This window comes from Amblyraja radiata, chromosome 10 (assembly GCF_010909765.2).
Source record: "Amblyraja radiata isolate CabotCenter1 chromosome 10, sAmbRad1.1.pri, whole genome shotgun sequence".
Lineage (NCBI taxonomy): Eukaryota > Metazoa > Chordata > Chondrichthyes > Rajiformes > Rajidae > Amblyraja > Amblyraja radiata.
The window spans coordinates 25,862,354-25,886,066 of NC_045965.1; the positions used below are offsets into that span (position 1 = coordinate 25,862,354).

General features: G+C 38.8%; 1 protein-coding gene across 2 annotated transcripts in view; it reads right to left on the bottom strand.

Moving 5' to 3' along the window:
* atf6 (activating transcription factor 6) overlaps positions 1-23,713 on the bottom strand; it is a 226,792-nt gene that overhangs the window by 178,603 nt on the left and 24,476 nt on the right. For both annotated transcript variants that reach the window (XM_033028393.1, XM_033028392.1), the window contains exons 5-7: positions 23,159-23,276; positions 18,559-18,741; positions 5,479-5,693 (exon numbers count right to left, since the gene is read on the bottom strand). In XM_033028393.1, the coding sequence (XP_032884284.1) occupies positions 5,479-5,693; positions 18,559-18,741; positions 23,159-23,276 (516 nt within the window). The remainder of the gene's footprint in view (positions 1-5,478; positions 5,694-18,558; positions 18,742-23,158; positions 23,277-23,713) is intronic.

The following is a 23,713-nucleotide window of genomic DNA, read 5'->3' on the forward strand; positions in this document are numbered from 1 at the left end:
GGATGCTTGTTCAAACATTCATCAATAATTTCTGATTCCCTATTCCTGTAGACTTGTGTATTAGATTTAACATAATCTCTAATTTGTAGATATCTGAAGAAATTATTTGAGTGCAGTCCATAATTCTGTTGTAACTCTTGAAATGAAAGAAAAGTACCTTTCCCATAAAGATGTCCTATATTTTTGATTCCATAATTTTTCCATTGTGTGAAACCTTTGTCCATAAAGGATGATTTGAATAAAGGATTATTTACAATGGGAAGGCAGAGTGGTATATTATTCAATTTTAAATCTTTTTTTATTTGTTTCCAAATTCGTATTCCACTATGTATTATGGGGTTTTCTTTTTAGGTTTTTTTGTGCAGTTTTGTGGGGGCAAATATGATCGGTCCAATTTCAAAAGGTAGACAGTCTTCCTTTTCCATCCTTAACCAATCTGGTTGTTGATCCATTTCTTCCAGCCAGAAATTCATGTTTTTAATATGGACTGCCCAAAAATAAAAGAAGAAATTTGGCAAAGCCAAACCTCCATTTATCTTTGACTTACATAAATGTTTTTTACTTATTCTATGATTCTTATAATCCCAGACAAAACTTGTAACAATGGAGTCTACTTTTTTGAAAAAAGTTTTTGGGATATATATCGGAATTAATTGAAGTAGGTACAGCAGTTGCGGTAAAAAAATCATTTTTATAGCATTAATTCTCCCAAGCATAGAAATGGGGAGTGTTTTCCAGTATTGAATATTCTTATGTAGTTTATTCAGTAAGGGTGGGAAATTTAGTTTAAATAAAGAGGTATATGTCTTAGTTACATAGATTCCTAAGTATTTAAATTTATCTTTAACTACTTTAAAAGGGGATTGTTGTATTGTATGTAAATTGAATTTTGTTATTGGCATGATTTCGCTTTTATTCCAATTAATTCTATACCCCGAAAACTGACCAAATTGAGTTATTAGATTTAATAGGTTTGGAATACTAGTTTCTAACTTTGTAATATATATTAGTACATCATCTGCATATAAGAAGATTTTATTCCTTGTGTCTCTAGTATTGTATCCAAATATTCCTGGATGGTTTCTAACGCTTTCTGCTAGGGGTTCGATTGCAAGAGCAAATAATAGTGGGGATAGTGAGCATCCTTGTCTACAGCCTCTAGAGAGATTAAATTTAGTTGATAACATTTTGTTTGTTAATATTCTAGCTGTTGGATTAGAATATAACAATTTAACCCATGTACAGTACTTCTAGTTGAAATTTTTCCATCACCGAAAATAAATATGGCCATTCTACCTGGTCAAATGCTTTTTCAGCATCTAACGAGATAATTGCTAGATCTGCATTAGGGATTCTTTTGGAGTATATAATATTAAATAATCTTCTCAGATTATAAAATGAATACCGTTTGGGGATAAACCCTGTTTGGTCGGGATGTATTAATTTGCTGATCACTAAGCTCAATCTATTAGATAGAATTTTAGTTAATATTTTCTGATCAGTATTTAAGAGGGCTATAGCTCTGTATGACCCTGGGTCTTCAAGATCCTTGTCCGTTTTTGGTATGAGTATGATTGTAGATTCATTTAGAGTTTCTGGGAGTTTCTGTTGAGTATAAGCGTATTTGTACATTGTCTGTAGGCGTGGGGAAAGCAAATCATAATTTTTTTAATAAAATTCAGAATTTAGACCATCGGGGCCTGCAGACTTTCCGTTTTTTAAAGATTTGATTGACTCTTCGATGTCTTTTATCGTAATTTCAGCCCCTAGCAATTCTCTCTCTTTCTGATCTAGACCCGCAAGCTTACAATTCTGTAAAAATGTTTCCATTCCCGTTGATTGTTCTGTTATTTTAGATGAATACAATTTTTGGTAGTATTGTAGAAATCTATCATTAATATCTTTAGGCAGTGTTAATGTTTCTCCCTTGTCTGTTCTAATTTTGTATATTGTTTTTTCCCCATCCAATTTGCGAAGTTGACGCGCTAATAGTTTTTGTGGTTTATCACCAAATTCAAAATTTAATTGTTTTGTATGTTGATAAAGTTTTATAACTTGGTCTGAATATATCTTGTTTAATTTATATTTCAATACTGCAATTTTATTGTGTTTTATCGTGGATGGTGCTGCTGCATTTTCTGTGTCTAATTGCTTTATTTCCATTTCCAGTTTCTGTTGTTTGGCCCTATTCTCTTTATTAAAAAATGATTGGGAAGAAATTAATGCTCCTCGTACAAATGCTTTAAATGTTTCCCAAAGAAGGGAAGCAGAGATTTCAGGGCTATCGTTAGCCTCAAAAAACATTTTAATCTGTTTTACTAGGTATTCATTACATAACTTATCTTTTAAGATTTGGGGATTAAATCTCCATTGTGACTGTGTCTCTACCATTCCGTTTAGTTTGATCATAAATGTTAATGGAGCGTGGTCTGAGATTATGATGTTATGATATTGCGAGTTATAGGTAAATGGGATAAGTTTTGAATCTACTAAAAAATAGTCTATCCTTGAGTAAGTTTTATTTACTGGTGAGTAAAATGAATATTCTCGGCCCGATGGATTTTCAATTCTCCAAACGTCCTTAATATTAGTAGTATTAATGTATGAATTTAAAAATTCACTTGATCGAGATTTTAGTTTTCTTTGAGTTGATGATCTATCCAAACAAGCATCCAATGTACAATTTAAATCTCCACCGATTATTAAGTTTTGTTGTGTACATTCCGGGATATTGTTAAGAATTCTCTTAAAAAACAGAGGGCTATCAAAATTTGGTCCATACACATTGAGGAGAGTCACTTTTTTAAGTATAACTCCCCTATTATTACAATATATCTGCCTTCAATGTCTTCTATCGTTGATATATGTTTAAAGGGTATACCTTTACGAATTAATATTGCAACACCTCTAGATTTATGTGAGAATGAAGAGTGGTACGCTTTAGCAATCCATTTTGCTTTCAATCTGTGTTGTGCTTCCTTTTTAAGATGTGTCTCCTGGAGAAATATTATATCTGTTTTCAATGATTTTAAATGAGCTAACACTTTGCCTCTCTTGATAGGTTCATTAATTCCCTTAACATTCCAACTACAGAATTTAATTCCCTCACCCCCAATTTTTATATTCATGTCTTGCATCTTGTGATTAAGTGGTAGAGCAGATGATTCAGCACACTCAACCCTACCTTATACTTGAACATCAGGTAGATGAATTTTAGGTCACGTCTGTTTTCCATCCGAACATATTTCCTTAAATAAAATATGCAATTCCATTCCAAATACAAAATATAATATGATATAAGATAAAAAAAGTGATAGCAAATTGGGTTAGTAAAGTGTGGAAAGTAAAAAAGAAAAGCAACTACAACTACAATTAGTGCAGTTAGTGATAGCCACCCTAATGTGGCTAAGCATCTATGGACTTCCGTAGCTTTTGGTTATTAAAAATACTAGCTCCGTACTTTCCTTGAAAGGAAAGTTTCCAATTCGATGCAAACAATTTGTGAGGGGGAAAGAAATAATGATTATATTCCATTAATGGTATAATTAGTAGTCTCAAATTGAAATGTTAGTTTTGTATAATATAAACATTTATCAAAGAATAATCAAAAACAAAAACATCAGAGAGAGAGCCACCATACATTTTTCATTATAAAATACCTGAATCACACTTTACTTATATTTCATACTTTTAGTTAATTCTTAAATAATCTAAATAATCTTATTATCAATAGTTAGTGTTAGTTAGTATTCTTGATTATTAATAGTTGTTAGACGTTAGTACTAAAATGTAAGTATTATATATCCGTTGCAGGATATTTACCCAATTCTTATTGCGAATTTTAGGCAACTCTTAAATATAATAGTTTAAAGTTTAGAGTTCCATATCTTCTCTGCGAGATAGCAGTATCCAGGTAGGTGTTAAGTGTTGAATATTTTTCAATCTTCGATCTTGTCCTCGATGTTCTTGGCAAATTCAAATGCTTCCGTGTACTTGATGAAGAAGTATTCCTTCTTCTCGTAACTAACTCTTAGTGTTGCGGGGTATAACAGTCCATATCTCAGATTCTTTATGTTCTTCAGTATTCTTGTTTCTGTGAACAATGCTCTTTTCTTAGCAACTTCCACAGGATAATCTCTGAATACGCTAATCTTGTCTCCTTCATATACAAGATTTCTGCTTTTGCCAATTTTCCTCATCATGTCATCCAATACATGGTCATATTGGACCTTTACTATCATTATTCTTGGAGGGTCGCCCACCTTTGGGGGACGTCTCGGCACTCTGTGCGCTCGGGCAAGTAATGGCGCCTGGTCCAGGTTCAAAATTGTTTTCAGTACATCTGCAGCAAATTCACGGGGATCACGAGTCCCCTCTCTGCCTTCCTGGATGCCCACGATTCTTAAGTTCTGACGCCTCTGTCGTCCCTCCAAGTCTGTACATTTTTCGGTTATTTGACGCAATAACTTTGATAGGCGTTGGTTCTCAGTGATGAGTTGTTTTGTAGTTGCGGTGCTTGTCTCAGCAAGTTCCTCAAGTTCTTTTACAATCTTGTGGTGTTGGTTTAATGTCTGGAAGATAGGTTCAAGTTTAGAATCAAATCTGGATTCCATCATATTCAGTTTTTCATTTACTTCTTCAACATTTTGAGTCATATTTCTTTCCATATCTAATTTCCAGTCTTCAAGGACTTCATGTACAATCTCTGTAACATCTTCTTTAATTTGTTTTTTTAATTTCTTTTTTAAAAGATGTCAGCTCTTCTTTAAAGCTCTGTCTAAGATTTTTAAGTTCCTCCGTAAGAAACGTTTTAAATTCTTCAATCTCAGTCTTTTTCTTCTTCTTTGAGATGTCTTCTCGGGATGCTGTTAAACCTGAGGCCGAGGCTTCAGTTGGGCCTACCTCTTTAGTCTTGCCGGTTTTTGTCCTGGGGGGAGTATGCTGAGTCGACATACTGCCGTGTCGCGCCCCTGATGACGTCACGGGCCTACTGCAAAACAATCGGTGCCGTTCTCTGCAGGTAGGATCTGCCTTTTCCCCCCGTTTTTTCGTTTTTTTTCACGGAGCTAGTTGGCGCGAGTCTCTCCTACTCCATAGCGCCACCGGAAGTCCAAAATGGGTTAATTTTAAGCAAGATTCAAATAAATCCAATTGAGAATTCAAAACAGATTTATTTGCTCAGAGGACCGTTAGATCTTGTTACTGCAACATGCAGCTGGCCAATGGTATGCATGTTTTAAGACCCATCCTTATAAGAGTTTACAAAAGGAATTGAAGGTTAGTGAAGAGACATTGGGGGTTGAGGCTTCTTTTTGAGCAGGTTGAGACGGAACAACCACATCACCTCTATTTGTGCTTGCACAATGTATGCAATCTGCAAAACTCATCTGCACAAAAATGTCAACAATTGTAGAAAATAGCCTGGTAGGTACATCGCCGAGGCAAAAAAAAAAAAACAATTAGAAAAGTGAAACTTACATCTTGCTTCTTATTGTTAATCCCAGTTGAAATAATTGCATTTGTCACTGAAACTTTTTCATTCATTATGCTGCTGTTGGCTGGCGTCAGGATTCTGACCGGCATTGTGCCCACGGGACTGGTTCCACCATCCACATTTATCACAGGATGAGAATTAAGAATGCCTTGTGGCTGAAGCTGCACCACTGTAGGCTGAGAAACCACAACAGGGTGACCTAAGGAGAAGACAAACCAAATGAACATCACCAAACAAACACAATTTTGTGATGCACCAATTCTGCTCTGAAAGCTGGTATTTTCCATTTTGAGGGAATCAAGAACTTAATCTCATCACATTGTATTTAAACTGATCAAAATAATGTTGGCACGACATCAGTATGAATAAAATTTCAAGATTAAATAATTGAAAACGTGTTTCAATCAAAAGCTGAGTTTATGCAGGCAAAACATTCACACTGCACTCATAATCCAAAATGAAAATTATGAGTTGATAACCAATTGCATAAAATTTATTCATGTCACTAAACATTTAATTAAGCATGATGAAACAGAGTTCTAATATTTAGAAGATACTAGACTAAGTGGGACCCGTTGGGTCCCATGTTCACACAGGAGGGCTGGTCCCCCAACGCAATATTCCACCTCACCGTCAATTCCAATATTGGTGGCCAGTGGGGGGGGGGGGGGGGGGGGGGTTTATGGTGGGGGAGTATGGGTGTTGTGGGATGAAGGGACTCATTTCCAGAGGGCTAGTTTGGACATTGTGGGCTAAATAGATTATTGGGGTGGCAGCTCAGTCACTCAAGCCTGATGTGCTGGCAGTTCACTCACAACTGGTGGGCTGGCAGTTGACTCACGGCTATTCCTTGAAATTCCATTTCAAGCAGGGTGCAAGGCCACCAAATTCAAGTGCAGTTTCATACCACTTCAAGCAGGGTGCAAGGCCACCAAATGCAAGTGCAGTTTCATGTCATTTCCAGCAGGGTGCAAGGCCACCAAAGGCAAGTGCAGTTTCATGCCATTTCAAGCAGGGTGAAACCACCACAAAACCACACAAAACACCACATAAACACCACACTCACAGTTCAGTAGACATTCAGTGTGTTCAGTTGATTCACAGCTCAGACAGAGTCGTGACCTCTCCCCATCTTGCAGAGACTGAGCCACACCCACACTTCCGGGTTTTATAATCCCCCCGCCTCCAACCGGAAGGGGCGTGGCCTTCATGGCGTGATTGACAGGAGAGAGATTCTCAACATTTTTAAAAACTAATAACACTTTTATTTTTAATTGATGGGAATAATCCTCTGCACCTGATGAGCGGAGGGGGACTGAGTAAGATGGCCAAAAATCAGCCAGAAGTGGTAGCATTTTATCTAAAATCAATATACAGTGTAAACAGGAAGTTGTCAAGTAACCACCACCAACAGCCATTTGCAGTGCTTCACTTCAAACCAACCACCACCACCAACAGTCATTTGCAGTGCTTCACTTCAAACCAACCACCACCACTAACAGCCATTTGCTGTGCTTCGCTGCAAACCAACCACCACCACCAACAGCCACTTGCTGTGCTTCACTTCAAACCAACCACATTAAGGGCACTCAAGGTCAGTAAAACCATGCTCACAGTTTAGTAGACATGTGTTCAGTGTTATTTACAGCTCAGACTGAGAGACGTGACCCACTCGCTCCCCCATCTTGCAGAGACTAACTGAAGCACTCAACACATCCGGGTTTTATAGTCTCTCCGGAAGGGGCGTGGCCTTCAGGAGAGAGGATCTCAACATTTTTTAAACACTAATAACTCTTTTATTTTTCATCGATGGGAAAAATCCTCGTCCTGCACAGCGGAGGGGCTCCGAGTAAGATGGCCAAAAATCACAGCCGTAAGTGGCAACGTTTTTTCTAAAATCAATATACAGAACAACAGGAAGTGGTCAAGATCAGACTTTTAGTAATATAGATTATTTTGATGTACATGACTGCATTGTAGTTTCTGACAGTTCTATTCTTTTAGAATAAATTATTTTCCTCTCTAAATTCTATTGGTCAAACCTGCTAGTCACAAAGTTATGGAGAAAAAATAACAAGTACAAACTTGCTCCTCACAAATCCCTGCAAAAAAACTACATTTCCAAATAAAATAGTTAAAAATATAGAATAAATGTACTTGATACAAAGGACATTTTGAATTTTGCAGCCTATAGCAGATAGTCACACATTCCAACAAAGTGCACAATTTCTGTGAAAATTCTTTATTTTACATAATAATGTTTTAAAAATATTCTTCACTTCAAGAGTGCATTAGCTCAAAATTGAGATTTACTAGTTTGCGGTGGAATTATTAAGTGCAAAGCATATATATTGGTTCACAATTATTTATCAGCAATGTAAATTCATTGTGCAATGCATTCTACTTTCCCCCTCCAAGCAGAAGTAGGGGCATATACTTTAACAAACTGCAGCAACAATTTTCACATGGTTTTAAACAGTGTTGGACAGCCTAACTGGTAACTAACCTGTATTGACAATCCCCTTAGGTAACAAACGCCTAATTTACGAACAGCCAGTAAATACAAATGAGCACATGGGAGATGGGAATGATGCATTAGCAACTGCCAAGGGCTGCAGGCATCTTTTGTCAAGCGGGAACTCAGGTCTTGGAAATATCTGCTTCACTTAAATGCACTGTTTTAATTATACCTTGCCTTTGGTAAGCCCATGCTTTTAGTTAAATATACTGTAGGATGGGTCATTTATGATTTGTGAACAGATTGGGTTACAAACAATACTCAGAAACAGAACACAATGTTAACCTGGGGATGTCCCCGAACTATTTATTCATGAAATGGTATTTTCTAAAATGATCATTCCATGGCACACCTGCTCAATTTATTGATAACAATAATTCTTTCAGTCAGCTTCAAAGTTCGAGACAACCTCACGATGTGAGAGTTTCATATGCTACACCCTCCTTCCCATACAATACATCACCAACACCGTTGGTGAGTCAGAGCCAACCTGGGATAAAGATAAAGCAATCTGGAATATTGTTTGTCACATACATTTCTGCAATTATGAACAAGCAAGGCTTTTGCTCAACTTCCTGTGAAACAACTCTCCCAACAAAATATTCACAAGAAGAATTCTGCAAGGTTAACTGGACTCAGTGTAACATTGGCATGATGATGTTGGGTAGTTTGTCTAGTTTTATGCTCATTCCATTTTATATATAATTGTATAATAGTGGTTAAGAGTCAACCATTTTGCATTGGGTCTGGAATCACATATATCACTTCCCATAGGAACATCAGTTTCCCCATCAACCTCGCAGTGCTGCAGTCACTATGAATGAGTGACATCTCGCTCATCTCAACCAGAAGCAAGGAAAAAATATATTGATCAACAACATCAACATGGTTGAGAATCACTAACACAACCCGAATTGAAAGTCCAATCTCAGACTTTACTGATTTAATTGTTCAATCTGAATCAGTCCAGTTTTTATAAACAATAGGTTTTTTTTAAAAACGCTGGAACACGATCATGTGCAGCTGCAAGAAACATTTTAATGAATTCTGATCCGATCTAAAATCAGAAAACCACATTAAAGGATGGATTGGTGAAGACAAAACACTTACAAATTTTCCCTTGATGTCATGATGTTAACAGGAACATATTTAGTGCAGTCTAAAAGGAAAAAGTCTGCAATCATCTGCACTTTAAAGCAATCTGTTTATCTGCCCTGAGGCACTCTTTAGTATTTTAAAATGGAAATAATTTTAGGTTTGGTGCATATATTTTGTTTGGCTTAAATTTACAGTCATCATTTGGAATTAATGCTTTGGAATTCACGTCTCCAGTCCAATATCAAATTTAATCATTACATTGTTATGATTTCCAAATTGCTGATATATGTAGACTAATTCTAGTTCTACACACATCATAAATTCGTATACAGTGCCCTCCATAATGTTTGAGACAAAGACAAATCATTTATTTATTTGCCTCCGTACTCCACAATTTGAAATTTGTAGAAGAAAAAAAATCACATGTGGTTAAAGTGCACATTGTCAGATTTTATTAAAAGCCATTTTTATACATTGTGGGTTCACCATGTAGAAATTACAGCTGTGTTTATACATAGTCCCCCCATTTCAGGGCACCATAATGTTTGGGGCACATGGCTTCACAGGTGTTTGTAATTGCTCAGGTGTGTTTAATTGCCTCCTTAATGCAGGTATAAGAGAGCTCTCAGCACCTAGTCTTTCCTCCAGTCTTTCCATCACCTTTGGAAACTTTTATTGCTGTTTTTTCAACACGAGGATCAAAGTTGTGCCAATAAAAGTCAAATAAGCCATTATGAGACTGAGAAACAAGAATAAAACTGTTAGAAACATCAACCAAACATTGGGCTTACCAAAATCAACTTTTAGGAACATCATTAAGAAGAGAGAGAGCACTGGTAAGCTTACAAATCGCAAAGGGACTGGCTGGCCAAGGAAGACCTCCACAGCTGATGACAGAAGAATTCTCTCTATAATAAAGAAAAATCCCCAAACACCTGTCCGTCAGATCAGAAACACTCTTCAGGAGTAGATTTGTCAATGACCACTGTCCGCTGAAGACTTCATGAACAGAAATACAGAGGCTACACTGCAAGATGCAAACCACTGATTAGCCGCAAAAATAGGATGGCCAGGTTACAGTTTGCCAAGAAGTACTTAAAAGAGCAACCACAGTTCTGGAAAAAGGTCTTGTGGACAGATGAGACGGAGATTAACATATCAGAGTGATGGCAAGAGCAAAGTATGGAGGAGAGAACAAACTGCTCAAGATCCAAAGCATCCCACCTCATCTGTGAAACACGATTGGTGGGGTGTTATGGCCTGGGCATGTATCGCTGCTGAAGGCACTGGCACACGTATCGTCATTGATGATACAACAGCTGATGGTAGTAGCATAATGAATTCTGAAGTGTATAGACACATCCCATCTGCTCAAGTTCAAACAAATGCCTCAAAACTCATTTCACTAGTGAAACACATTTAGCCTAAAAAATCAAGCCAAGATTATCATTCCAAGCTTCGTTCTACATCTTATTTAAACTTGTTATGGACCTTCTGGTGGGCACAGTCGGCAAAGCCAAACAAAGATGGGCCTTTTGTGAGCCCAATATACATATCCTTAACCAGGACAATTGCAATTTCAGTATTTCTCGTTACTATTCACGTGCACTTTTTGGATGATGGCTGAGATAGTACAGTAAAGATAGTATCTACTTTGGTATTCTTCTCACTTAGTTAGCATATAAACTGATGTCATGCTTCTCTTCTCTTGAGTCTGCAGTATTCCCAAATCCCTATCAATGCCTTCAGTACTCCAACTTCGTCATTCTCCTGTCACTGCTCGTCTGGAATCTTGTCTAAACCTGCAACTTTCCACCGAGCTTCTCTTATTATTCTTCAAACACTTACCCAACAAAATAGGTCAACCTACTCTGATAATACAATTATTTTGCCAATCTTTTTCCTTTCCAACTCTTTAGCATTAATCATCAACAAGCCATTCCCCACCATATCCCTCTCATCCTTTTCCCTCAGAATGTCCATTCCATGCGAGGTTCTGTGTTTTGCTGAGATTAATGCCTGAATTACTTTGACAAAAATATGGCTGGGGGAAAGTTACAGCCACTGACCCCTTTACTCCAAGCTTCCTCACCTGACAACCCGTATTCAAATAGTGAAAGTTAACTGGTAATTTTGAACATGTGGCTGTCAAGAGTGAATTATATCTTAGGTTACCTCCTAATCTCCCTACATCTTCTTATTTTTGAAATATCTGACCCTTATTGACTACCGGGTGGCGCCGCGATGGCAGCCTCGCCAACAGTCTGTCTGTCCTTTCGGCTTTTTTTTGTTATTTTTAGCGTGTTTTTAAAATTTGTGTTAATGTTCCCTGGTTTGTTTTATTTGGGGGGTGGGGGAGGGGGTCGGGGAAAACTTTTCAGTCTTTTACCTTGCCGGAGATGCGATTGTTTTCCGGGTCGTATTTACGGTCACTCTGCGGCCTAACATCATGGATCTGGAGGCCTTGCTCGGGACTGCCTTTGAACCTCACCGCGGGACGTGGACTTACCATTGGGGCCGATTCCTTGCCCGGGATCGATGTTCCAACCGCGGCCTGTGAACTTTAACATCAAGAAACTCACAGTCTCGGGAGAGACCGAGTCAGGAACTCCAAACGACGCAGAAGGTTTCGACTAGCCCCGACCTGGGGTCAGATTGCCCGGCGCAGGGGAGCCGAGATCCCCCCGATGCAGGAGTTTGTTCGTGGAAGGCCCGCCGCCAGCTAAGGGAATCAAGATCGTCCACTCAACAGAAGGCTCGAGGCCCCCTCGACCGCCGGAAAACAAAGGGAAGAGATTTAACTTATTTCACCTTCCATCACAGTGAGGAATGTGGAGGAGTCACTGTGGTGGATGTTTATGTTAAAATGGATTTGTGTTTTTCTGTTCGCTTTTTATTAGTATGACTGTAATGGCAAATCAAATTCTTCATATGTTGCAAAACATACTTGACTAATAAAGTATGATTATGATTTCAAATTATTGTCTAACATGCACGCAAATACCTTAAAAATTCCGTTGCTAAATTTTGTTTCTTCTCTACTTTCTTCCCTTGGTACCACTTATTTACCTTTAACAATTTTTACCTCCTTCAATGTTCCCCTCCTTAAAATCCTCCCTTAATCTCATCCTCCATAACACATTCTTTAACCAATTTACATGGCAACTTGAAAGGCCACCTTAAGTGATATCTCGACCACCTTGTGTTAATCACATAAGAAGTTATCAATGGTTATTTCCTTGCATCTGCTTATCCATACCCAATTGACCCTACTAATTTTACTTGATTCCAGTCATATCTTTGGGAAGAAAACGCACCAAACTGACAAAATGCAGTTTCAACTATTTGGTCGCCCCTTCATCATGATATCTCTACATTACCAATTTGCTTCTTAATCGCCAATTAGCACATAATATTGTATGTTTACTTTCTATTCCAATCCATCACTACCCCAGCTCACATAAAAAATAACCTCAATTTTTGCAAACTACTGGTCTATGCACAAAACCATAATCCACTCCAAAGTCCAGACCTCCTAAATTCATGCCAAACTTTCTCTCAAATCAGATTTCTGCCCATAACAGCTCTTAAAAATATCCTTGTTCCAGTCTTGCCATCCAGTGGCCATCTGCAATGATTTATTTTCCTGATCTCATATCATTACCTAGGATCTTTCCTTCATCCACCAGCCACATTCAATTTCTTCACATCACCCAATAACATTTGAATTTGCACATGAACACAGGTAACACCACTTTACCCATAACAAATCCTTTGTCAAATCCTTCACCTCTTCAACTGTCAACTACATGTCTGTCATCAGCAGAACTTTTTCCTAAAGATAGAACAGCAAAGTCATCAACATTGGGCATCCGCAGAGCCCAGTCATTCATCAGTGCCCCCTTTCACAACTCTTCAAGACTGAACTAGACCATTCAAAACAGTCATGCTATATTTGGCCCAAACCTAAAATACCATTCAGAGAAAAGTCAACATGGTATTGGCTTAATTTCTCCTCGATAACACACTCATTCAAAAGGTGACGTCAAAAATTAGTTAAAACGTGGAATTCATTTTTGGTTCAATGGCGCAAACAGTTATGGAGCTGTGTGGTCCTATCAAATCCAAAGTCAGTATCAAAGTTTAGGTTATTGGTGAGAAAATGTCACATAATAGCTTTGACAACAATGATTTACAGTGAAGTAACAAGCCCTTCAGCTCATGTTGTCCACATTGACCATCAACAGCCCATTTTTCCTAATCTAGCATTCTTTTTTCTTTGCATTCTCATGAACCCCCCTCACATTTTACAGCACACCTAACACTAGGTTTGATTTACAATGGCCAATTAACCAGCCTGTCTTTGGGATGTGGGAAGAAACTGGAAAACAGAGGAACCCAAGTGTTCACAGAAAGAAAGTGCAAACATGATAAAGAGTAGAAATGAACTTAGGTCTCTGGGGCTATGAGGCAGCAGCTTTATTCGCTGTGCCACTGTGGCGCACAGCATAGTTTTATTTAAGATTGTGGGAAGACCGGTGGAATAGTGCTCAAACCTATCCAAGGCCTCAAATTCTAGAATTTCTTCCCTGAACTTACCTATCTTTCTTTTTTGCTTTACATTTTCTTCTTAAAATCTCCCTATTGTACTAACCTTGGACAAGTCCTTTGATTATTATCCCACTGGAAGCTTGCCCCTAGCTGTCAAATGTTACTTTACAAGCTCCTATGAAGCATCTTGCAATTTTTTGCTGCGTTAAAAGTATATTTGTTGTAATTTAATGAAATATTAATGTTGATTTTGGAAATGTACATTATTCACAAGGATGTGAGGGACACAGGCAAGATTGTCTTTTCAAGCATACCAAACACTATCCAAACATTAAATTATGAATGCATTTCAAATGCATCTTTTTTTCCCCCCATCAAATTTAAAAAAACAATGTGGAAGGTAACATTATTTATATTTCTGTTTTCAAAAGTGAAAGTGTATTCAAACATCCCCACAGTTAATTTGTGAACAAATTCAACTTTTAGTCCCAGGAGAAAATAAAAGTCATGAATATTTAAATTGACTACTGAATTAAATACAGGTGCTCTCTGGAATGCAATTAACATTCATGCTGAACTTTAAATGTTTTCGTGTTGAAATGTTTATGCTAAGCAAATGTTTATGCTAAGCAAAGGGGTATTCCACTGCATGGGTTTCTTTCTCCATGTGTTTGCTCAACTGCAACTTATACATTGATGCAAGTTGCCTCAACCATATGGTATCAAGTTCTTTATTAACCATATAACCATATAACAATTACAGCACGGAAACAGACCATCTCGGCCCTTCAAGTCCGTGCCGAACACTTATTTTCCCCTAGTCATATCTACCTGCACTCAGACCATAACCTTCCATTCCTATCCAATTTATTTTTAAATGATAAAATCGAACCTGCCTCCACCACCTCCACCACTGGAACCTCATTCCACACAGCTACCACTCTCCGAGTAAAGAAGTTCCCCCTCATGTTATCCCTAAACTTCTGTCCCTTAATTCTCAAGTCACGTCCTCTTGTTTGAATCTTCCCTACTCTCAATGGGAAAAGCTTATCCACGTCAACTCTGTCTCTCCCTCTCATCATTTTAAAGACCTCTATCAAGTCCTCCCTTTAAATTAAAATTAAATTAAATGTATTTATTTATATAGCACATTTTTAGTCAACTTGCATTGACCCCAAAGTGCTTCACATAATTACATCCACACACACAGGCAAAGGTGGGTGAAGTGTCTTGCCCAAGGACACACACAGGCAAAGGTGGGTGAAGTGTCTTGCCCAAGGACACAACGACAGTATGCACTCCAAGCGGGATTCGAACCAGCTACCTTCCGGTTGCCAGCCGAACACTTAGCCCATTGTGCCATCTGTCGTCCCATCTGCGCTCCAAACCTTCTGCGCTCCAAAGAATAAAGACCTAACTTGTTCAACCTTTCTCTGTAACTTAGTTGCTTTATTCTCAGCACTGTTTATGAATGATCCACAGCAACGCGCACATGGTGAAGATCAATCTTTATTCCATAGGCAAACAGGAACATTCAAACAGCCAGTTGCTCGCATCTAGCTCCGCTGGATTGTGAGAGAGAGCGAGTAAGCTGACCTTGTGTAGTACCGTAATACCATGTAAAGGGTGGCATACACATATGTGTAGTGGAGATTATAAATTGCATGAATTAATAAGAGTTAATCTACATCCTTCCTCTTAAAGAAGCAAAGCATATATAGAGTGGTTAGTGGCACATATTGTAAAATACCAGTATAAGGTGCAGCATTTATTATTTTACTGCATATGTGAGCACGTAAAACTAAACAGGTCATGAACAGTTCAAGTGTAGCCAGTAAATTTTCAAATCAGCGCGTTTGGCTTGCAGACACGACCTCCACGTGTACGGTAAAACCTCTCATACACCTCATCCTTCTCTGAGGGAGCAAGTCCTATTATCGGGCGAACGTGGAGGAGAAGATACCGGTGGAGATGGGGGTACCGGGGAAGGCAGGGATGGCGCTGGCATCGGCAGAGGAATCGCTGGCATGATCCAGGACCTGCTGAGGTTTGAGTCATGTTCTTGTGCGTTGCGCCCGGCGATCAGGATGTCATCCACGACTATGTCGCATGGGTAGCCAGCAAAGAGTTGTTCCATAGTACGTTGAAAAACCTCACTGGCTGAATTGATGCCAAATGGCATTCGTAAAAATCGGTAGCGTCCGAAGGGTGTCGCGAATGTGGTTAACATGGAGGATGCATGGTCTAATGGCATTTGCCAAAATGAGTTCTTTGCATCTAGGATAGAATAAACTGTGGCCTTACCCAGGTTGGCTGCGACTTCTTCCACTGTCCACATTGGGTGGTGTGGCCATTTGATGGCAGTATTTAAATCTTTAGGGTTGATGCAGATCCTTATTTCGTCTTTGTTCTTCTTGACTGCTCCAATCATGGTGGAGACCTAGGAGGAGGGGTCGTTGACAGGGGCTATCACGCCCAGTGTTTCCATTCTGTGGAATTCAGCTTTGACACGGTCCTTCATTGCGTGCGGGATTCGGTGAGAACGAACGACAAGTATGACTTCCTTGTCGGTTACAATGCTGTATTGTGTGGGAAGCTTGCCCAGCTGTTGCAACCCCCCCCCCCCCCCATCCCCACCAAATGGATGCAACTTTCAGTTTGTTTTCATGACAGTTTCGTTGTTGTGAATTCTTTGGAAGTCTGATAGAGAGACAACGTTACATCTCGCTCCTGTATCTATCTTAGCAGCAACTCTGGTGTTGTTGATACTGAGCATTGTCATGGGATCACTGTCTGTAGACGGTGAATCGGGTATACAAGAATGTATGTTTTGGCTGACTTCTTGCAGGTGCTGCAGTCGTGGTTCTGCTGGAACTGCTGATTCTGTCAGTGCCTCGTGGGAAAGTGAGGGCTCAAGCGCATAGCGAGATTATTGTGTCTGGCCCTGTTGGCACGGTCACAGCAGCACTGGATAAAGTGGCCTTTCTTTTTACAATAGTAACAAGTTTTGCCATATTGCCGTCTCCTGTGGAGGCATGTGTTCGTATCCCACTTCTGACACCATGTTTATGAATGATCCACAGCAACGCGCACATGGTGAAGATCAATCTTTATTCCATGGGCAAACAGCAACATTCAAACAGCCAGCTGCTCGCATCTAGCTCCGCTGGCTTGTGAGAGAGAGGGCGAGTTAGCTGACCTTGTGTAGTACCGTAATACCATGTAAAGGGTGGCATGCACATATGTGTAGTGGAGATTATAAATTGCATGAATTAATAAGGGTTAATCTATGTGAAGAAGTTGCCTCAGACTCAATCATGATTCCTATCCATATATGAAAAACACAACCTTCCAATCCTTCATTTGCCTCTTGATCATTTTTCATTAATCACATGTAGTTTTATATTTTTTTCATGTTTCAAGTCATAGGATGAAAACTTCATGAGCTCCTACATCTACATATTACACCCATTGAGTACTTGTGGATGTCTGCCTCAGCTACACTAATGGCCCAAAAGTAATCCTCCTTACTGTGCCAAAGATTGTTAAAACTTTCTTGAACCGATTCATCTTTCAGTGTCTGGTTATCAGAACATGATCTAAGGGACCAACATTAAATATGTCATGCCTCTCCATTCCAGCCTTGCCTCAATATAGAAACTTTCTCTGAGCTGATGCACAGGATGAAATTTAGACCCCCCCCCCCAAAAGCTTTAACATCCAACCTCACTCACTTTCAGAATTGCTAGCTTTCTAGTTCAGGAAAACTATTGTATTTATACGACGTGCATGAAAAATACATAGATATATAGACAATAGGTGTAGGAGTAGGCCATTCGGCCCTTCGAGCCAGCATCGCCATTCAATGTGATCATGGCTGATCATCCACAATCAGTACCCCCTTTCCTGCATTCTCCCCATATCCCTTGATTCTGCGAGCCCTAAGAGCTCTATCTAACTCTCTTTTGAATGCATCCAGTGAATCGGCCTTCACTGCCTTCTGAGGCAGAGAATTCCACAAATTCACAACTTTGTGTTAAAATGTTTTTCGTCATCTCAGTTCTAAATGTCACCTACCCCTTATTTTTAAAGAGGGATGTTCAAAGTAAATAGCTATTTTTAAAAGAACTCCTGAGAAGAGAGGTCAAAAATATGTTTTGTAATCTTCTCTTTTGTCAAGAATATGGAGAGTTAAAGTACAAACATCAAAAGATTCGGAATTAAACTTTGGGTATTTATCTTGTCAATAGTAGACCTTGAATATAACCATTTTAATGGTGAGTGCATACATTTTGCTTTGGTGTCTAATAAAAAAACTGTGGTTGTGCTGCAATCATACTACACCATTACATTGCTTTGTTTTCCAGTTTTTTGTAAACATGTCTGCACCAAATTTTAAATACAAAATGTTAATATTTTGTTCTAGTATTGCGTTTAAACTACTAATGAACATCTATATGCTTGGTATTATGGTTTTAGAGCTGGACCTCAATGATCTACTTGGAAGCAAATGAATGTTTCCAGTATAGGTATACAAGCTAATTTACCATGTCTGAATGGCATCCCAACCAAGGTGTATTCAAGATCAACCTATAATGCAGGTCTCCAGAAAACAGTGCATTAATTGAAGCATTTTGTCACTCAAACCCTGGAAGGTGATCTGCAACAAGATGATGGTATCAGGTTAAATATAATCAAAGCCTTACTTTCCCGACCTCTACGTTCATGTTGATTCGAGGCTCCCTAGACTGACTTGCACCAGGAAAATAGCGCTTTCAGTCCTGAAAGCATTCTAGAGAGATGTTCATATGTCAGGTGGAGAGACAATAATTAACGCAAACAATTATCCTTGGGAAAAATTAACAACCACAGGATTTAAAAATCAGAATATACTCACCAGCAGGAGCAGGATAGATTCTAATTGGCTGCTTTTTCAGAATGGACATAACATTTTGAATCGGTTTAATTATAATGGTTTTCCCAGATAATACTGGACTTGACTGCGAAACTGGTAAAGCTGGAATGAAGATGGGCTTTGGTTGAATAGGCTTCTGCTTTGATGTATTTGAAGGGACGTTTACTGAAACAAAAATACTGTTTTTAATTATGTGCAAAAACAAGTCATTAATAAAAACATTTTATAATTCACTATCAAAGCAGAACTACAGCAAGTTAACTAATTTCAGTTCATGATCAATTGCAAATAACAATCTCTTTTCATTAATATTAACAATTTCATCTTTACACAAGACAAATATTCAGAAAAACATTTAATTAATTGTTGCTTTAATTATAATAACTATAAACATACACATAAGTACATAAATTAAAAAATCAAATTCAAAATCTTTATCAAGGACTAAAATTAAATTCAGACTTTGCAGAGTTTTGAAAAATCCTGCCCACATTTTGGTAATTGGTTACACACTTTGGAGTTGAGCTGCTAAACACATTCCTCAGCTCAAAACCTCATTGCCCTTCATATGGTCAGTGCCTTCACAAAAACGAGACATATTCTTCCAATTATTTTAGCAATCAATACGATCATGACTGTCTTACGGGGAGGATACATAGGGAAAAATCTGGAGGAAAATATCAGTTACCTTACACTTCATACTATAACAGACTCGCCAAATCAGTCAGCAGGAAAATAATGATCAGCAATTTTAAAAATGACCAAACTGGACTGCTCAATCACTTTGAACATCATCATCGTGGATCAAGATTGTTCCCAATAGCACTGAATTTTAAAATGGTTACCACATTAAAATGTAGGACAAAAAATAAACACACAGTAATAAACCATTTCAACACAAAGTTGAAAACAGTCAAATGTGTATTGTTCTTTCAATTTAATTTATTGCATGTAACCAAAACAAAATTAAATGGGTAGAGAATTCCGTTTCCCAGGCAAAAGTTCCAAATTGATGTCGTTAAAATTTCTGCAATATTCTCGTCTTTTCAAGTATGCTTAAGTATGCTTTAAGAGGGAAGGGGATGAAGGGGCAGCCCTGGCTTCCGACCTTCGGGTTGCCACCTCCTCGCCCACCACCGAGGGCGAGGAGAGGAGAGGGACATCGGTTCTTATGAACTGGTCCAGTACTCCAAGATCGCAGGCCGATTGGTCTTTGGACTTTGAATAATGGCGGTGCCCGCATGTGTAATATATCCAAAGAGAATTTCACTGAGCATTTGCATATGTGACAAATAAAGCACTATTGAACTACCGAACTAACAATTCAGCCCAAGTATTTCATCAAAATCATTTCTGTTGAGTCTTCACATTTAATTTCCTAACTTGAGTAAATGCAAAGCAAGTTCAAGTTTACATTCATTGTCACATGCACCAATTGGTACTGTGAAATTTGAGTTACCATACAGCCACACGAATAAAAAGAACACAATACACAATTGAATTTAACATAAAACATCCACCACAGTGGAATCAACATTTCTCACTGTGATGGAAGGCAATAAAGTTCAGTCATCTTCCTCTTTGTTCACCTGTAGTCGTGGCCTGGAACCCTCTGCAGATATTGCTACGGACGGCCCGATGTACAGGCCCTCTTGCCGGGATGATCGAAACTCTGGCGTCAGAACGGATCGGAACACAATCTGCGGCTTGGAGTTTCCGAATCGGCCGCTTCTTACCAGAGACCGCGGCTTCCGAAATCCACAGGCCGAGCTGAGCTCCAACACAGGCGATCCTCGGCAAAAGATCCCAGGCCTCCACGATGTTAAAGTCAGCAGGCCCCGCTGAACATAGCTCCAACACTGGCGATCCTCGACAAGATCCCAGGCTCCGCGATGGTAATTCAGCGCTGCGCCTGCTACTGAAGCTCTGGGCCGGTCTCTGGTAGGAAAGGCCGTGCCAATCCAGTTGGTAGGCCGCGAGGGGGGGAGCGTGGGGGCGAAGATGCAACGGAGAAAAGACGCATCTCCGTCCAGGTAAGTGACTGAAAAACGGTTTCCCTCTATTCCCCCCCACATAAGACATACTGAGAAACATTAAAACATACACTTAGAGTGACGCACTAAAAATAACAAAAAACGCGAAATGACTGACGAGCTGCTGGCAAGGCAGCCACTGCGGTGGCGCCACCCGATGGACAGGTGACAAACTCTGACAGAGGGATTGGCTGTCAAATGCACTTGCATCTTAGTTTAGAGATAGAGTGTGTAAACGGGGCCTTTGGCCCACTGAGACCACGCCGACCAACGATCACTGTATACCAGTTCTACCCTACATATTAGGGACAATTTACTGATGCCAACTAATCTACCATCCTGCACGTCTTTGAATCGTGGGAGGAAACCTGAACACCAAGAGAAAACCAACGCAGTCATAGGGAGAACGTACAAATTCCGTACAGACAGAATCTGTGGTCAGGATCGAACTCGGCTCTCTGGCACTGTAAGGCAACAACTCTACCGCTGTCCCACTTTAGTTATCAAATGTAATCATCTAACATTTCACCAAATATATGATGTGTTACGATAGGCTTTTAATCCATCTCCTTTAATGCCTTGTGGAATTACTGTTAGCATTTAACCATTAATGTATGATTGTGTCTCAGATCTTGTATCATTTGAGCTAATGCTTCAACGGCTGCTTTTGGAGCCATTGTACACTCATCATAGACATTAACTTTTAAAACGTATAGACATTTTTCCTTTGCCATTCCCAACCAATGCTACATGTAAGAGTCGCGACCCATGTCAAATTTAACGGCAGTCCAAAAATCGAATGGGTAATTTGTAGTGTAGAAGTATTAAAACAATGGCCTTTGGTGCTATGACAATCATGTCTTGTATTTGAACTTTAGCAAAAAGTAGATTCACATGTTTTTGTTTATCAGAAGCACCCAAAACAAAATTTGTGGTCATTGTAAATAGCCTTTGTAAAAGTGTTCAAAGCATTTGCTCAATCCATTTCTGATAGCTCTGCCATCACTATCCATATAACCATATAACAATTACAGCACGGAAACATGCCATCTCGGCCCTTCTAGTCCGTGCCGAACACTTATCCTTCAACAACTTTCATACAAAGAGCCAAACATACAAATTAGATGCAGAAGTTGGAATGCCTGGCTATTCATACCTGCCCTACCATTCAATGTGGGTGAATGTCACCAAAACTACTTGTAACAGCCTTTCACTCGCTTGCTTATCGAAAATCAAGCTTTCTCTGCTTGTAGAAAAATAAATAAAGATTAATTTTAATCAACATTTTGAGAAAGAGAATTATAAAGACACACAACTCTATGGATGTGTTGATGGTCAGCTTGGACTTAGTTGGCCAAAGAGCATGTCTCGGTGCTGTATGACAAATATTTAGAAAAAGTATTTACCTCATCTAAAAGGGTATTTAAATAATAACTTTTCATATGCCAAATTAAAAATCATAAGAACTCTCAAACATATGACATTAAGCCACATAAAGCAAGTGACTTGAAGAGCATCTTACTGAGAAAAGAAGGCGAAAGGCAAGGAGGCAAATACTTAAATTCCAGAGTTACTTGCAAAGACAGTCAAAAACAAAATTTTCAACAGTGGAACAATTAACTCTGGATAGTGGTGCAATTAATTAAAACTGGAGATGAATAGAAGCCCAAAAAATGGAAATCTCAAAAACAGTAACACGTGAAGATATTTGAAAGACAGGTAGTATCTTATTTTCCCAAATATGGAAACCAAAATAGGTTAACTGGGATGTAGAGATGAAAAATTAGGGCTTTGAACAATTTGCTTCGGTGTAACAGACAATTTGACGAGCTTAAATTTACATGCAATTAAATTTGCAAGGATGACTTAGTTTTTGGAATAGTCAATTCAGAGAGGCAATAAGTTCTTCAGCAATAAAACAGAGCGATGTTTGAGTCAAGCCATGTTAAAGCGAAGGAAGTGGGAGGTGGTCTTGATGAAGGAGCAGTTACATGGTCAAAAGCTCTCATCTGGATCAAATGTAACAATGAAAATGCCAACAGAATTTGGCTCAGGTATTTGCTCAGCCCCAGGATGGTGCCATGGCATGCACACACAAATCAATGGAAATAAATGTAGAGGAGAGCTTCAGTGACAAACGTAAAATTCACAGGAATTAGCTATTTGGTTCTTCAGATCTGCTCCACCATTACATAAAAGTCAGGGTTGATCCAAGTGTGATGTGTTCACAGCTATTGGTGGAAACCTTTCACCCCTTACAAATCAAGAATCTTTAAAATATTTAAAAAACATATGTAGATTACAATTTCACAGTCATAATCCTCAGAAAGAAGAAATATTGCCTTATCTGTCCTTCAATGTCTTATTTTCAAAAACATTATCCCTAATTTTCATTGCTCCCCTCAAGAGGAAATACCCACTCCAACTCCACCCGATCAAAACCCCCAAGATCTTGTCATTGTCTCTTTCTTCTCAACTCCCAGTAGGTACTAACCTGGCTCGCCCAGCCTTTCCTTATAAGACAGCCCACTTATTCCAGGTATACATACCTTGTTCCAAGATGCTATGTTTTGTTTCAGGTGAACATTGCACATTTAACTCCTGTGCTGTGGAAGAACATGTTGAGCTTGGTGAGGATTGAGGTGATGAAGTGAAGAGCAGCTCGTCCTGTTTAAAGTAATAGTTACAACAATTATATAAATAGAATACTGTTGCCCTTATACACCTGCAAAGTATATCTACTCTGATGTAACTTATTTGATAATACTACCAAATTGACTGTTTCTCAGTGTTTTGGGACATTTCAGAGACACTTTGTTAATCCATATTTGCCAAATAGCACTGAAGATTCAAACAAGTGCCTTCGAATTTGGACAAAAAGATTAACAATGGACCAGATTTTGTACAGAGCTACTGGCATTATTGCAAGAAATACCAAGGAATTTTAGGAGTTTAGTGGAAGAGCACAAATGTTTTAACAACTCTTCAGCACTTACTTTTGGAAGTGTGTTTAAAATAAAACTTGGCCGAAACAGCATCTCATTTTTGTCAAAGGGAGGATGCTCCTCAAACTGCAGAACATCTTGGACAATACAGCTCAACCC